The 17,367-nt window shown below is 44.5% G+C and overlaps 1 protein-coding gene across 8 annotated transcripts in view; it reads right to left on the reverse strand.

The window, feature by feature from the left end:
• Fam151b (family with sequence similarity 151, member B) overlaps window positions 1-16,765 on the reverse strand; it is a 36,190-nt gene extending 19,425 nt beyond the window's left edge. The window contains exons 1-4 of one of the 8 annotated variants that reach the window (XM_087629951.1): window positions 16,645-16,765; window positions 7,191-7,253; window positions 6,527-6,609; window positions 2,315-2,480 (exon numbers count right to left, since the gene is read on the reverse strand). In XM_087629951.1, coding sequence (XP_087486077.1) covers window positions 2,315-2,480; window positions 6,527-6,609; window positions 7,191-7,204 — 263 coding nt within the window. In that variant the 5' untranslated portion in view covers window positions 7,205-7,253; window positions 16,645-16,765. 8 annotated transcript variants of the gene reach the window in all.
• Between the last annotated feature and the right edge of the window lie 602 nt (window positions 16,766-17,367).

A 17,367-nucleotide genomic window follows, 5' to 3' on the forward strand; every position in this document is an offset into this window, starting at 1 on the left:
CTCTGAAACCCTGAGCCAAGGTTTGACAGACATTCTGTGAAACAGTTTGGCCACAGCGATGCAAAAGTGAACTAATACAGAACTAGTAAACTAATGCACACACTAATCTTACCTTATCCTGCATGCTTAGGAATTTTTTTTTTTTTTTTTTTTTTTAGAAATTGAGGGCAAACACTCAAAACACACGGAAGAGGAAGAGGTTCAGAAGTTTAAACTGCCTGGTGCTGTATCTCACGGCCAGGGAAGGCTGCCCTGGCCCTGAGTCCTGAGATCTGAAGCTGGCCCGGCAGTCCCCTTCAGGGACTAAGACTCTGCTAGTAAAACAGATGAACCACTCACTGTAGGTGTCTTCTATTGTCCTGGTGTAACGTCCCCTCAGAGGCTCACTGCTGAGTGAGAGCTCCCTCTGTCTGACTCTCTCTGGACTCTGGCTGGCTGGTCAACTCACCTGTTCTGGCTCCAACTCCTCTCCACACGGACTGGTTCACACCGGCGTCTTTCACCTTTTAACTGAACTGCTCTGCTCTGCCTCTTACTAACTTTGGCAATCTGTTCTAATCTTCTGGCTTGTCTGTCTTCACCCGTGTCTAGCTTGTTCTCTCCTCAATCTGTCTCTGTACAACTGTCCTAGTAAAACTGCCCTCTCTTCTTCTCTCTCTTTGCTTCCCCCATACCCTGCTGGTCTCTCTCTTAAATATCCTGTTTTCTCTCTATTCTCATGAGAGTTGAGCATATCCAATTCTGTCAAATCTTTCTCTGATTCATCACTTTGTCTGCCTCTTAATTAGACATCACTTTCAAACATGGGTGCTTCCTTCTACAAAGTATCTTTACCTTCACTGTTTGGGTTTAAAGGTGGGTACTAAGGTAGGCCTTATTCCAGCCAGAGGGACTAAAACTGTGTGCTAAAGGGGGGTGGGATGGGGAGGGTTCTGTATTTCAGCCAGAGAGGCCACATTGCTGCATTAAAATCCCTCTAGAAATCACCACCCACAAAACTCTCTGGTCCTCAGATGATTCTGTAACTCAACCTCTGTCAGTCCAGACTCCTATACATCCAGGTTCTACACAGCCACTCATCACAACCAAGTGACAAGGATGGCTGGACATCCATTCACCCACAAATGGTTAGTTAGTTGGTTACCCACAAGGTTGTCAAATCCTACTCGCTAAAGTTTATTTTTAATTTATATATGTGTGCCATGTGGGTGCAGTTGTCTGTAGAGGCCAGCAGAGGGTGTTGGGTACCCTGCAGCTGGAATTACAGGCTGCTTTGAGCTACCTGACATGGGCACTGGGAGCCAAACATGCGTCCTCTGACAACTACTGAGCTCCCTCCAGCCCTGAGAGAACGTCACACTGAAATATGATTCAAAGGGGGGGTGGATTTGCCACCAAATCTAGGTTTGGATGGCAGTAGACACTGGAGTTTGCAGTCATCTGTTCTGCATCCCATCAATTCCTCATGGCCAAATGACATAAAATGTCTGTGACAGACACTGGAGGGAGGTGACACTCATTCCTGCTCACATGGTCAATTCCTGCAAAACAGTATTTTAAAGGATGCTTTGATTACTGACGACTGCATTTCAGACAAGTGTCTTTACTAACGTAACACAACAGAATTGAATATGCAGGTACTGGCTCTGTTACAGTCCTCGCCTCTCTGCACCGGTGGAGAAAAGCACCTTTGTTCTGCCATTCTCTGGTATGATAGTTACATTCCTTTATAAAAGCTGACTTTAGTCTTAGAGGTCCTGAAGGAGCAATCTTAGCCATTAGCACGATGTTGTCTTAAGTCTATTCTAGAAACACAGGAAGGTCTAAAAATTCATTTCAGTTTGGATAATGTATAAGAATAGTCAGTTGTGATCATTTAAATAGATATGTTCACTCCCTACAGACTCATGTGTGCGAATGCTTGGTCCATGGGGAGCAGCACAATTAGGAGGTGTGGCCTTGTTGGAGCAGGCGTGGCCTTGGTGGAGGAAGCTGTCACTGTGGGGGTGGGCTTTGAGATCTGCTATGTTCAAGCTATACTCAGTGTGGCACAGTTTCCTTTTGCTGCCTGTGGATGAAGATGTAGGACTCCCAGCTCCTCCAGCACCATGCCGACCTGTATGCTATGCTTCCCACCATAATAATGAACTAAACCTCTGTAACTGTAAGCGGGCTCCATTGAAATGTCCCTTTATACGACTTGCTGACTCGTCGAAACAATAAAACCCTAACTAAGAAGTAGCCACAGAGACGCATGTTTTACTGTTCTCCCTGAACGTGAATTGTAGCAACACGAAGCACGTCTGTAAAGTACCTCTTGAAATCCAACTTGATGCCTTTGTTGCTCTTCGTGACCTCAGCCAGCCACTCCTGCAGAGTGTTGTCACTGCCTGTCTCGGGCGGGTGGGCCATGATTGGCTGGCCATGCTCTGAGCCGTCGCTAGGAAGAAGGACATCAGCCTCGATCATGTGGGCGGCACCTGCCCAAGTAAGAGAGCTCACATTACTGCCAACAAGGACGGGACTTCAGGAGCAGCGCCTCAGTGCCCTGTGAGAAAGAAGGGACACGGGGCAGCTACAGAATGCCAGGCACTGTATGAGGCCAGCACGCTATCCTTAGATCCTGCAGCCCCTCAACCATTACCCTGCCCATGAATCTTTCTAGCATCTAGAAAAGTGAACACAGTAAGGGAAGGGAAGTCTATTAAGTATTTGTTGCTAACAAAAATAGTATATTTGAGCAGAGAGTGTCCCTCAAAGGTGCTGCACACACACACCCACACAGCCACACCCCACACACACCCCTGTGTACACACAGATATACAGACATACAGAATCACAGACACATACATGCATTATCTTCTTGATACTCAAATTAGATTCAGGGATATTCACTGTTCATGTCTGAAATGCTACCTAAAAATTAATGTCTTTGATTTAGAGCTTGGCTACTTTTTAGAGGTGGCTTGTTTTGTGGGACAAGCTATCACTGTGCAGTTCAGGCTGATCTCTAACTTGCAAACGGTGCTGCTCCAGCCTCCCAAATGCTGGGATTGCAGGTATGCACCCCCCCCTCCAGCTTTGAATGTGTGCTGCCAGGAGAGAAGCAGAAACAGACATCTGGCCGTGGGTATTGTCCTAATAAAACCCTGAAACACAGCATCAGCACTGGGACCTGGGGAAGCATCAAAAAGGAAGGAAGGAAATAGGCAAAGCAGCATGGAAATTATCTGTAATTTGAAAACTGACACTTGTCTTAATTTTTATATTTATCAAGTGATATATTTATAACTTTATATATTTACTTATATTCTATACAATAAAATATAAATATTTTATATTTGTATTTATTTATAAAATTATACACACACACACACACATACATACACATTTGTGTGCATGCATGTGAATGCCATGGTGGCAGAAGACCATGTGCAGGCGTTGTTTATTTCCTCCTCTGTGAGGATCTGGGTGTCATACTGAGGTTGTCAGGCTTGGTAGCAAGCCTGTGTACCCACTGAGCAATGCTGGTGGCCCCATCTGTCTTATGCAACACTGTCGTTTGTAGTAATGGTAGATCAAGAGAACACCGACTGAATGTGTGGAGTCACCATAGGCAGTTGCTGGGGGATGCTCAGTGTCAACTGTCATGAGTGTGTGAGGAAAGGTAAGCGATTAACTATTGGGCTTTTTAGTAGTGTACTAAGGAAATATTTCCAATTTAGACCCCAAACCTCCCTAGAGACCTCACCTTCCATATAATCCCATTACTAATCATATTTAAATATGAGTTTGGAGAAGACAAACTTTCAAATCAAAGCACAGAAAAATGTAAGTTAAGTGCCAACAGGGCAGCTGCAAGACTCTTTATGAAACTTCAGAGAGACCGCTACTCCCACATAACTATGTGAAGAGAATTTAGAATTTAGAATACTAAGAGTGTATGTCCACAGTAATCACACCTATAGACCAACTGGCCCAGAATGAAGACTATCGCAAGGCTATTGGGTTTCTGGCTTTTGGCTAAAAGAATAGTTTATAATTTGTTAGGTAATAAACCCACAGCCTGGGGCTAGAGAGACGGCTCAGTGGTGACCAGCCCTGTTTGGTACCCACTGGCTGGCTAATACTGCAAAGGATCTGGATTCAGTTCCCAGCACCCATGTGACGGCTCAGGACTCTTTGTAACTCCCCTTACAGGAGACCCAGTGCCCCTTTCTGGCCTCTGCAGACAACATGCAAGCACACAGTGGACATACATACATGCAGGCAGCAGACAGAACACTCAAGACATGGAAAATTATTAAGTAAATCTTAAAAAATAAAACATATATACACATACATACATATACCCACATGCCATATATATATACACATACATATGCATATATACTATATATATATCCCTGCATGCCAGAAGAAGGCACCAGATCCCGGATCTCATGACAGATGGCTGTGAGCCCCCATGCTGCTGCTGAATGAACTCAGGACCTCTAGAAGAGCAGCCAGCTCTCAAGCCCTCCCTCCAGCTGAAGCGCACATGTTTATAGGAGATCAGGCATGTACTTGGATCGAAATGAACAGAGATAGAGCTGGAGAGATGGCTTACTAGTTAAGAGCCGTGAGCACTTGTTGCCTGCCACCTAGTAACACAGACATCCGGGCCGTAACCTCTTACGGCCCACAGAAGTGTCTGTAAACGGTCAGCCTTGAGGAAAACAACTCACACAGTAAAGGTCACCCCTTGTCAACACGAGTGACAGGCTGTGTGCTCACAGCCTGATGGTCAGTGCGGGGACGTGGCTTTTCTGGAGAGCTGCTGTCTCTGCACATCAACACTCATATGCAGGGTTTTGGGGGTACGCTGTTAGCTCTCCTATATGGCAAGCAAAGGAATGAGAGCCTATGCCAGGTTCAAGCCTGTTCAGACGCCCCACAATGAAACTACTCCCGCCTTGACTCTTGCAATGAGAACTTTCCCCCTCCCGCTCAGGGGTGCCGCCCTATCTCAGGAATTCACTCATTGCTCTCCTTCAGTGTGTTTCAATAAAACTTCTCCTTGTCTGTCCATGTCTGCTGACTCCTTTTCCCCGCATGTGCTGCTGGCCTCCTATATGCCAGTTCACAGGGCAGACAGGAAAGTAGTAGCCAAAAGTGGCAACAACTCAAAGGTTTGTTAGCTGATGAGTGGATAAGATGTGCTCCTTTGTGTATAAAAGGATGCAGCAGAGATCTGTGCCAGAATACGGCAACCTCAGAACCACACTCACTGAAAGGAATAGCAGAATTGAGGCGAGGAGGTGGGTTGGGGTGGAGGGCAGTATTCGATCCTGGGGTCAGGAACAAGCATTTGCCTTTAAGAAATGGCAATTCGACCGATGCCAAAGGCTTTGTGGTAGGTTAGCCAGGCCTGGGATGCAGCTCAGCTCTGTAATTCCCACTGCTTGGGAGGCTGAGGCAAAAGACAAGTTTAATCAGCCTAGACTACAGAGAAAGTTTAATGGAAAATAAAAAGAAGAGCTGGGCGGGAGGGTCTGCAGTTAAGAGTTCTGGATTCTCTTACAACGGACTAGAGTTCAGTTCCAAGCACTCACATGGCAGCTCACAACTGCCCATAATTCTGGTCCCAGAGAATTCAAGACTCTGTTCTGGCCTCTGGGCACCAGGCACACTCATGGTGCATAGATACACATGCAAACAAAACACTCTAGTACATAAAATAAAAATTAAAAAATTAAAACTAAAAAGTACAAAACAAGATAGAAAAGTAAGAAGAACATGGAGACACAGCTTAGTGGTGGTACTTGCCCAGGACGCTCAAGGGCCTGGAGTCAACATCAGCACCACTAAACACACACTGCTGGGAAGAAAGCAGCCAGAAGGAGGCAGCAGGTGCTCGGACGTGCCAGGAACAAAGCCTAGCAGAACCAGGGCAGGCGGATATGAAGACATAAGCTGGCTTGTACAAGGTTCTCAAGTCACTAGGATGGTTTGAAGGCTCCAAAAGCCAGCACCCATCCTTCACACGGATGCTAAGAGATAAAGCAGAGGTTCAACAGATGAGTGTCAGACTCGTATCACCCTGACGCTAGGACAAATGGCACTGCTTAGCTGAGAGTGAAATGAGCCTGATAATTTCTAACTGTAGCAACCATCCCTGGTCCAAATTCTGCAACAGAGTCTGTTTCCAGAGCCAACTGGCAGCAGGAGCATCCACACAGCTGCTGCTCACCCTCCAGGGGACCCTGCACTCTCTTCTCTACTGACTGTGGCAGCCTGGTTCCCAATTCAGCCAAATCGCAGCTCAAGACATTTTGCTTGGATACCAAAAAACATACTCAGATAATATGTTACCCAAAGAAAACTGAAGTAGTCGGGTATGGTAGCTCCTGTCTAGAATCCCAGCACTCAGAAGGCTGAGGCAGGAGGATCGCAAGTTTGAGGCCAGCCTGGATTACATATCAAAGAGTGCTTTAAAAATGAAATGAAATGAGATGAGAAACCAATCTCTGCAGAGGCCGCTTACTCTTCAGGGCGTCGCTCATCTGACACTTGTGGTTCGCTGCGTGGTACCAGAGTATCTCAGCACCGTCTTCTGCCGTGATCTGCCTGTTCCTCAGAAAATACGTTAGTATATTTTCACTCCAGGATCCTAAAATAACAATATTTACGTGAAAAGAATATTGGTTTTGATGGGGAATGTTTTTAAGGTAGATACCATGATACTGTGAGATACAATAGCAGGAAATATTTCTATCCTGAGGTAAATAAGCATGCCCATCATCTCATCGATAGCCATTTTTAAGCTGTGTGAGTGTGTGTGCATGTGAGCACACAGATGCATGGAGGGCAGCTATACTCTTATTAGCTTAAGTCTCATCCGCATTTTGATGACCCATTGTCTTCACGGTTGGTGCACATTCCACCTCTGGACTCCCTCAACCTACACCTCTGCTCTTTATCCTTTAACCAGCACTGCCTCACCTCTCCTAGAAATAGCCCACGCTGTTATCTCCACTTCTATACAGTCGAAAAATTTCAAGTTCTACAAGTAATGAGATCCTGAAATGTTTTTTCTTTCTGTAGCTGGCTTATTTCACTAAGGCACAATAATACGTTCTAGGCTCCTCTGTGTAGCCACTAGCAACGGCTTTGTTAGAGTGGGATGCTGTTCTACTGATAACACGTACCGCATCTTCTTCATCCATTAGTCTGCCATTGTGGTCTTCCGTGGCTTCCAGGCCTTGGCTATTCTGAATGTTCACAGACATTCATTTACAAAGTAGTGGGTTTCTTCCCACGGGTATGTGCCCAGAGGAAGGAAATGCTGGATTACAGGGTTAATTTTTTTTAATAAAGGAGTGGATAACATAATGAGGGGAAAAATGAAGCAATTGAGCTAGGAAAAATAGACTTATGAAACAGAACATGTAGTGTGATGTGTGGAGCTGCAATACATATAATCATGCACCATGCTATAATTAGTCATCTTAAGTATGGTCTGGAGATCAGAGCAGGAAAAGCATATAGGAGAGAACAGAATTGCTAAAAATTAAACACTCAAGAACAGAAATTCTAGACTGTGTCCTCCAAGAACCGAGGTCCTCTGCACAGGGCCACGGCAGTATGAGAACAGTGAGGGCAGCTCCATCTCCTTCACGGTGTATCTGCTTTCAGACCATGACTCTCTGGGCAGCAGTCACAGGCTCAGCTGGCACACACAGATAAAAGTATTGCATATATCCTCCAGTTGCTTACAGCATACCAGTTTCTCTATCTTGTTATCAGTGCTAAGCCTAACTAACCTCCTTGTGTGCGAAATATTCTGCCCTCTGCCAACTAACTGTCTGGCAATAGTTAAAAGCCTAAAAAAAAAAATGCTATCACACATTGCCAATAAAACATCAGGAAAAGTGGGGAGTTTGAGAGATGGTTCTGTGGTTGACAGCACTGGCTGCTCTTTCAGAGGACCCAGGTTTGACTCCCAGCACCACCATGAATGCTCATAGCCTTCTGCTAAGTCCAGTTCCAGGGAATGAACTCCCTCTTCTAGCCTCCATGGGCACTTACATCAGAGCAAACACATACATAAAATAAAAGTAAAAAGTATATAAAATTTAAAAATATATATGTATATATATAGGATAATTACTCTTTGGTCAGAAAATAGAGCTTCTTTCATTTTGAACTACCTCAGTTCATTTCCATCCAAGTGTATGTATCTCTCATAGATATGGCATTATTTTTAAGAGTTATTTATTTTCTGTGTCTGGGTGTTTTGTCCACCATGTCTGTGCCTACTGTCTGCAGAGACCAGAATACAGCATTGGATTCTGGCACTGGAATCATGGACAGTTGTGAGTCACCAAATGGGTGCTGGGAACTAATCCCAGGTCCTCTGCAAGTGGCTGTAACCACTGAGCAATCGTTCCAGACCCAGCATGTTGGCAGTTTACATACCAAATTATACACCACTCCTTTAGTCAGGAAATAAGGGTCAATACAGATAATGTCTGGCACCTTTAGCAAGCACTCTCCATAGAGGAAGGAGAGTTGACTGAACACTGCTCCCAGCACTGCCCACCCCAGCACAGGGTCCTGGTCATATATGCAAAAGTATGCATGACATATTTAAATATTCAATTTAATCATTCTAGAAGGAATGTTAATTTTTAGTTGTGACAAATACCAAGCAAGAAAACAATCAAATCATAGTATACATTCATGATAAAAAACATAATGGTTGTGGCTTTGGACATGAATCGCACATCTCAGCAGCTCAGGATAGAAAGATTCTAAGTTAGATTCTCATGTAAACCAGCCTAGACTACATAGCAGGACATAAGATCCTGCCTAAGATAAGGTAAGAAGAGACAGATAGACAGAGACCAAATGACTTAGAAAATTGGTCCTTCTTTCCTGGCACATCGGTTGCCAGAGCAAACCTGGGCATTCATAAACAGTGCACATTAGGTTTTGCCGTGGCGCCTCTCAGCTGTCTTTACAGTGGATTCAGAGTTTTTATTAAGGCACTTTACAAAATAATAACAATACACAATGATGCAGGACTTTTAAGCATGCCAAATACATTTTTTCTTAGGTAGACTGCTATTCTGTACTTAGTGAGTTATAATGGAGTTATGTCCAGGTAAGCTAATTGTTGAGTTAAAATATCCTAATCAGGATACATTCAACATACCTACAGCATCATAGCTCAGCTCAGTCTACTTTAAATGTTTGTAACATATAAATTAGGTAAATTATGACTCTCTGTAATGACCAAGGCAACATGTAAAGCAAGCATTTACCTGGGGGCTTGCTTACAGTTTCAGAGGGTGTATCCAGGGTTGTCATAGCAGGGAGAGGGCAGGCAGGCATGGTGCTGGAGAAATTGCTAAGGACTTATATCTTATTTAAAGTCGAAGGCAAGACGGGTTTGGGCCTGTCATGGGGCTTTTGAAACTTCAAAGCTTGTTCCCAATGACACACCTCCTCTGGTAAGGCCATGCCTCTCAGTCCTTCACAAAGTAGTTCCACCAACCACAGGCAAAGCACTCGAACATGGGGTCCCGTGGGGGCCATTCTCACTGACACCACCACAAAGAATCTCTGTCCTTTGATTGAGAAATCCTAGTTCTATGGACTTATTCCATAGACAGGTAAGATTACTTAGGAGAACACATTACAATCAAGAAAAATAATGCATGGTCTGTAACAGCAGAAAGGTAAAACTTTAAATGTTTGTCAACACTACACAGGGTCTGTTCTGTGGCCATTAAAATGAGCAAGGAACTACCCAGGTACCGTGGAGTCTCACAGACAGGAGTGAGGAGAGCACTAGAGCAATGGTGCTCTACAGCAGGAGGGCAACGGAGACCTATGCACAGGCTACACAGCAAGGACAAAGTCAAGGCAGCTAGTCTGATGCCTCAGCATCTTTGTGAGCGTGTTTTCTTTTTGAGATCTCATCAAAGAGAGGGCATAAGATATTATAGTTCCAAATGGAATTTAGGGTTAAACAGAGATAGGAGGACATTTATATGAGTGTATACATTTTAATAACAAGGTCCTTATAAGTCCACAGGGAGAAAGGCAAGTAGAAGTTGAGGTGGTGTAGTAAGAAGAACTCAACTAGTTATTTCTGGAAGAGGCCCTGTGAGTCAAAGGGCTAGAAGGGCAAGCACACGGCCATCCACACCCCGGAAAAGCAGTCATGTCAATGGGCTAGAAGGGCAAGCACACGGTCACCCGCACCCCAGAAAAGCAGTCATGTCAAAGGGCTAGAAGGGCAAGCACACGGTCACCCACATCCCGGAAAAGCAGTCATGTCAATGGGCTAGAAGGGCAAGGACACGGTCACCCGAACCCCGGAAAAGCAGTCATGTCAATGGGCTAGAAGGGCAAGCACACGGTCATCCACACCCCGGAAAAGCAGTCATGTCAAAGGGCTAGAAGGGCAAGCACACGGTCACCCACACCCCGGAGAAGAGCAGTCATGTCAAAGGGCTAGAAGGGCAAGCACACGGTCACCCACATCCCGGAAAAGCAGTCATGTCAATGGGCTAGAAGGGCAAGCACACGGTCACCCGCACCCCGGAGAAAAGCAGTCATGTCAAAGGGCTAGAAAGGCAAGCTCACGGTCACCCACACCCCGGAGAAGAGCAGTCATGTCAAAGGGCTAGAAAGGCAAGCACACGGTCATCCGCACCCCGGAGAAAAGCAGTCATGTCAATGGGCTAGAAAGGCAAGCACAGGGTCACCCACACCCCGGAAAAGCAGTCATGTCAATGGGCTAGAAGGGCAAGCACACGGTCACCCACACCCCGGAAAAGCAGTCATGTCAATGGGCTAGAAGGGCAAGCACACGGTCATCCACACCCCGGAAAAGCAGTCATGCTAACACTTTAGCCCTTTGAGATTTGCTTCAGACAGGAGAACTGAAAACAGCGGCATGGTGGTGGCTGTGTCTCCTGTCAGAATGCCCCTTTCTTGTTAGATGTCCTTACACCACACTAAGGGTGTTTCCTTTGTATAAGAAACACCTCAAGTGCCAGGGCTTTTCTCCACACTTGTGATCCCATGCCATTGTGTTACAATGTGCTATGCCTGTGTGTGCATGCGCATGTGGAGACCAGAGGACAGTCACAGATGTCATTCTTTATGAACCTTCGCCTTGTGTTTTGAGAAAGGGAGGCTTGCTGACCTGGAGCTTACCAAGAAGCCAACTCTGGGTGACATGCTATCTACTTCCATGGACCCACCTGCTCCCATCTCCCCCAAGTGCCTGCCTATAGCACGGTCCCTGGTTTTCACACATGTTGTGTAGATGGAACTCTGGTCCACATGTTTGCAAAGCAAGCAGTTTTGCAATTGAGCTCTCTTTGGCCCCTCCATTGTGATTTTGACAACTACCTCTCCCTCTTTTGTGGGCCTCATGGGAAGAAATACCTAAGAAACTGATATTGAATTGAATTAATTGCTCCACTATGTGTTTGGAGGGGAAAAGTCTCACCTTACCCCATAAATATGCACCATAAACATTTACAGAAACTCTCTTAAAACCCACAGTACAAAACCAGAGAGAGGGCCCCCAACCTTGGGACAGCCCACTCTACTCCCTCTTCGGAGTTTGATAAATATAAGAACAAACAAAAAGAGATGTGAAGTTAGAGAGAGGTTTAGTCAGATCTGGGGGTGGGGGAAAGATGAATTGATCAAAATACATTGTTTGCAATCTTCAAAGGGTTAATGCAAAAAAAAAAAACTTAATGTGTATGTGTGTGTTAAAAGGCAAAAGGCAGTCAGAGGTGAGGAGGCCACAACAACTGCCCCAATACCTAGAGTAATGGGGTCCAGGGATGCAGGAACTCCCGCTCAGTCAGAGGCGCACGTTCCTTCCCGTCTGAATTAGTGCCCTGAGCAGACCCTTGGGTGCTGGCTCCCCACCAAGCACCACAACACCCAGAGGAAGCCAGACTCCCAGGTGCTCTGAAACGCCCAGGATCACAGAGGAAGCTTGGCTTCCAGGAGCACAGGTAAACCCAGAATCTCAGGATTACAGGAACCCAGAATCACAGAGACAGCCGGACTCTGAGGAGTTCTGACACAACCAGGATCGCAGGATGGACAAGCTAAAGTCAGAGACAGCAAGGGCAGGCAATACTAGGGATAACCAGAGGGCAAGAGGCAAGCACAAGAACATAAGCAACAGAAACCAAGGCTACTTGGCATTATCAGAACCCAGTTCTCCCACTATAGCAAAGACTGGATATCCCAACAGACTGGAAAAGCAAGATGTGGATTTAAAATCACATTTCAATGATGATGATAAGAGGACTTTAGGAAGGACATAAATAACTCCCTTAAAGAAATACAGGAGAACATGGTTAAACAGGTAGAAACCCTTAAAGAGGAAACATAAAAATCCCTTAAAGAATTACAGGAAAATACAACCAAGCAAGTGAAGGAATTGAACAAAACCATTCAGGATCTAAAAATGGAAATAGAAACAATAAACAAATCACAAAGGGAAACAACCTTGAAATAGAAAACCTAGGAAAGAGATCAGGAGTCATACATGCAAGCATCACCAACAGAATACAAGAGATAAAAGAGAGAATCTCAGATGCAGAAGATACTATAGAAAACATTGCCACAACTGTCAAAGAAAATGCAAAATGTAAAAAGCTCCTAACCAAAAACATCCAGTAAATCCAGGACACAATGAGAAGATCAAGCCTAAGGAAAATAGGTATAGAAGAGAGTGAAGATTCCCAACTTTAAGGGCCAGTAAATATCTTCAACAAAATTATAGATGAAAACTTCCCTAACCTAAAGAAAGAGATGCCCATGAACATGCAAGAAGCCTACAGAACTCCACATAGAATGGACCAGAAAAGAAACTTCTTCCATCACATCATAACCAAAACATCAAATGCCCAAAACAAAGAAAAATAGTAAAAGCAGTTAAGAGAAAAAGGTCAAGCAACATATAAAGGCAGACCTATCAGAATTACACCAGACTTCTCAGAGACTTCTTAGAAGATCCTGGACAGATGACATACAGACCCTAAGAGAACACAAATGCCAGCCCAGGCTACTACACCTAGCAAAACCCTCAATAAACATAGATGGAGATACGAGGGTATTCCAAGACAAAACTGAATTTAAGCAATATCTTTCCACTAATCCAGCCCTACAGAGGATAATAGAAGGAAAAGCCCAACACAAGGAGGGAAACTACACCCAAGAAAAAGCAAGAAAGTAATCTTTCAGCAAGCCCAAAAGAAGATAGCCACACGAACATAATTCCACCTCTAACAACAAAAACAACAGAAAGCCCACATTCACTTGAAAGGTGAGCAGCACACTACTCAATGATAACTTGGTCAAGGAAGAAATAAAGGAAGAAATTAAAGATTCTTTAGAATTACTGAAAATGAAAGCTCAACATACCAAAACTTATGGGACACAAGGAAAGCAGTGCTAAGATGAAAACTCAAAGCTCTGAGAGCCTCCAAAAAGAAACAGGAAGGAGCATACACTAGCAGTTTGACAGCACACCTGAAAGTTCTAGAACAAAAAGAAACAAATACACCAAAGAGGAATAGACATCAGAAAATAATCAAACTCAGGGCTGAAAATCAATCAAGTAGGAAAAAAAAAAAGAATCCGTACAAAGAAACAAGAAAACCAGGAGCTAACCAGACTAACCAGAGGGCACAGAGACAGAATCAGAAATGAAAAGGGAGACATAACAACAGGAATTGAGGAAATCCAAAAAGATTATCAGATCCTACTACAAAAGCCTATATTCAACAAAACTGGAAAATCTGGATGAAGTGGACAATTTTCTAAACAAATACCAGGTACCAAACTAAATCAGAATCAGATAAACCATCTGAACAGTCCTATAACCCCTAAAGACATAGAAGCAGTTATTAAAAGTCTCCCAACCAAAAAAACCTCAAGGTTCAGTGCAGAATTCTATCAGCCCTTCAAAGAAGACCTAATACCAATACTCTTCAAACTATTCCACAAAATAGAAACAGAGGAAATACTACCCAATTCATTCTTTGAAGCCACAATTACACTTATACCTAAACCACACAAAGACCCTACAAAGAAAGAGAACTTCAGACCAATTTCCCTTATGAATATAAATGCAAAAATACTCAATAAAATTCTCGCAGACTGGATCCAAGAACACAATAAAAGGATAATCCATCATGATCAAGTAGGCTTCATCCAGAGATGCAGGAAAATTTCCTGAACAGAGCACCAGTGGCTTATACTCTAAGATCAAGAATCGACAAACGGGACCTCATAAAATTGCAAAACTTCTGTAAGGCAAAGGACACTGTCATTAGGACAAAACGGCAACCAACAGATTGGGAAAAGATCTTTACCAATCCTACATCCAAATGGAGGGCTAATATCCAATATATATATAATTCAAGAAGTTAGACTCCAAAGAATCAAATAATCCTATTAAAAAGTGGGGTACAGAGCTAAACCAAGAGTTCTCAGATGAGGAATATAGAATAGCTGAAAAGCACCTAAAGAAATGTTCAATATCCTTACTCATCAGGGAATTGCAAATCAAAACAACCCTGAGATTTTACCTCACACCAGTCAGAATGGCTAAGATCAAAAACTCAGGTGACAACAGATGCTGGCAAGGATGTGGAGAAAGAGGAACACTCCTCCATTGTTCGTGGGATTGCAAGGTACAACCACTCTGGAAATCAGTTTAGTGGTTCATCACAAAATTGGACATACTACTATCTGATGACCCAGCTATACCAATCCTAGGCATATACGCAAAAAATGCTCCAACATATAATAAGGACACATGCTCTACTATGTTCATAGCAGCCAGAAGTTGGAAAGAACCCAGATGTCCTTCAACAGAGGAATGGATACAGAAAATGTGGTACATCTACACAATGGAGTACTACTCAGCTATTAAAAACAATGACTTCATGAAATTCATGGGCAAATTAATTGAACTGGAAAATATCATCCTGAGTGAGGTAACTCAATCACATACACACATACACACACACACACACACACACACACACACACACACACACACACAGAGTATGCACTCACTGATAAGTGGATATTAGCCCAAAAGCTTGGATTACCCAAGACACAATCCACAGACCACATGATGCTCAAGAAGGACAACCAAAGTGCCACTGCTTCACTCCTTAGAAGGGGGAACAAAAATATTCATAGGAGGAGATATGGAGACAAAGTTTGGAGCAGAGACTGAAGGAATCGCCATTCAGAGCCTACCCAACCTAGGGATCCAGCCCATATACATAGAGCCATCAAACACAGACAATATTCCTGATGCCAAGAAGTGCATGCTGACAGGAGCCTGATATAGCTGTCTCCTGAGAAGCTCTGTGAGAGCGAGGCAGATGCTCACAGCCAATCACTGGACTGAGAATGGATCCCCAGTGGAGGAGTTAGAGAAAGGACTGAGGTAACTGAAGGGGTTTGCAACCCCATAGGAAGAACAACAATATCAACCAACCAGATCCCGCCCCCCCTCCCCCGAGCTCCCCGGGACTAAACCATCATCAAAGAGTCCACAGGGATAGACCTATGGCTCCAGTTGTATATGTAACAGAGGATGTCCTTGTCAGCCATCAGTGGGAAGAGAGGCCCTTGATTCTGTTTGATTCTGTGAAGGCTGGATGGCCCAGTGTAGGGGAATGTCAGGGTGGGGAGGCGGAAGGGAGTGGGTGGGTGGGCAAGCACCCTCATAGAGGCAGGGGGTGGAAGGATTCAATGGGGGAGGGGGGGTTCCGGAGGGGAAATCAGGAAAGGGGATAACATTTGAAATGTAAATAAACAAGATATTCAATAAAAGAAAAGTTAAAAAAAAAAAAAAAAAAAAAGGCAGGCTGAGCAAGCCATATGGAGCAAGCCAGTAAGCCGCACCCCTATATAGCCCCTGCATCAGTTTTTGTCTCCATTTTCTGGCCCTGCTTGAGTTCCTGTCTTGGCTTTCTTCAGAGATGTACAGTTTGAAACTGTAAGCCAAATAACCCATCCCCACTTCTTTCCCCCAAAAGACAGAAGGCTGAAGAGATGGCCCAGAGGTTAAGGCCACTGACTGTTCTTCCAGAGGTCCTGAGTTCAATTCTCCAGCAACCACATGGTGGCTCTTAACCATCTGTAGTGGTATCCAATGCCCTCTTGTGGTGTTTCTGAAGACAGCTGCAGTGTACTCATATAAATAAAATAAATAAATAAATCTTTTTTTAAAAAGGTGGAAGGTTAAAAAAAAAGGGTAGTATATGCGGTATGTATGTAAGACCTTTCTGGAAGGATCCACCCACGAACGTGCAGCAGAAGCCTGAGGAAAAATGGGTTGAAGGTTGGGAAGGAGTATAGACCTTAATGAACCATTTTGAGCCTTTAATATCAAAAATAAATTTTCATTTTGTATTTAAACAATCGATTTTCCCTATATTGTTTCCACCTTTGTCTCACGGAGATACTGACACTGGCCTCTGTAAAGCCACCCGCCACTTGAACACTCCATACCCCGCAAATACTGGCATTTACAATAACAGAACAGGGAACGGAGTAGGCGGCGACCGCAGAACCCTCCACACTTACCCGGGCCCCCAGCACTTGCTGCCATGGTGACGGACAGACGCCGCGGTCTGCGCAGGTGCACAGGTTTGGCACACAGAAGGTTGTCTGCGAGGCGGAAGCCAGACGACCTGACCGGAACCTCGGCGCTGGCGACTGTGCTAGATGTGCGCACGCGCACTGCAACTGCTGGGCTGGGGGGGTGGGGGGGAAGCAGGGACGGTGTGGAGAGAGGAGGGGTTGTGGGAGAGGATTGCAGGGCACATTTCCCACAATGCAGAGGTCTAGTTCTGTTGTTCAGCTACTTATCCCAGGGTACTGCGGGCTGCAAAGCTAGAATACATTACCCGACAGCACAAATGGAAGTGGTTCTCGCCCAGCCCTTCAGAGGGTAAGATTTTTAAGACACTCTGCCTTGAGTGGCTATTATTTTAGCCTCAAGTAGGCCTCCATAGTCTCTGGATTTTCCCCGTCCCAGCCAGAAAACACTATAGCCCCATTGCTTTATGGCCTTTTCATTTTCTACCTGTATTTTCACATTTAAAGTTATTACTGAGTCAGGTACGAATGATAATCGTCCTAGAACACCAAATCAGTTGTCCCAAACATTGCATAGTTTAGTGGAGTTTTTGCTGCTTAAGAAAGTGATGTATCATGGACATTTTCAAAAACTTTGGTGGAAATATGAGGTATGCAGTTTAGAGCAAAGTGAGAGCAGGTTTCAGTTGCTATCCGACGGTTCTTACA

Source organism: Rattus norvegicus, chromosome 2 (genome assembly GCF_021556685.1).
Source record: "Rattus norvegicus strain SHRSP/BbbUtx chromosome 2, alternate assembly SHRSP_T2T, whole genome shotgun sequence".
Classification (NCBI taxonomy): domain Eukaryota; kingdom Metazoa; phylum Chordata; class Mammalia; order Rodentia; family Muridae; genus Rattus; species Rattus norvegicus.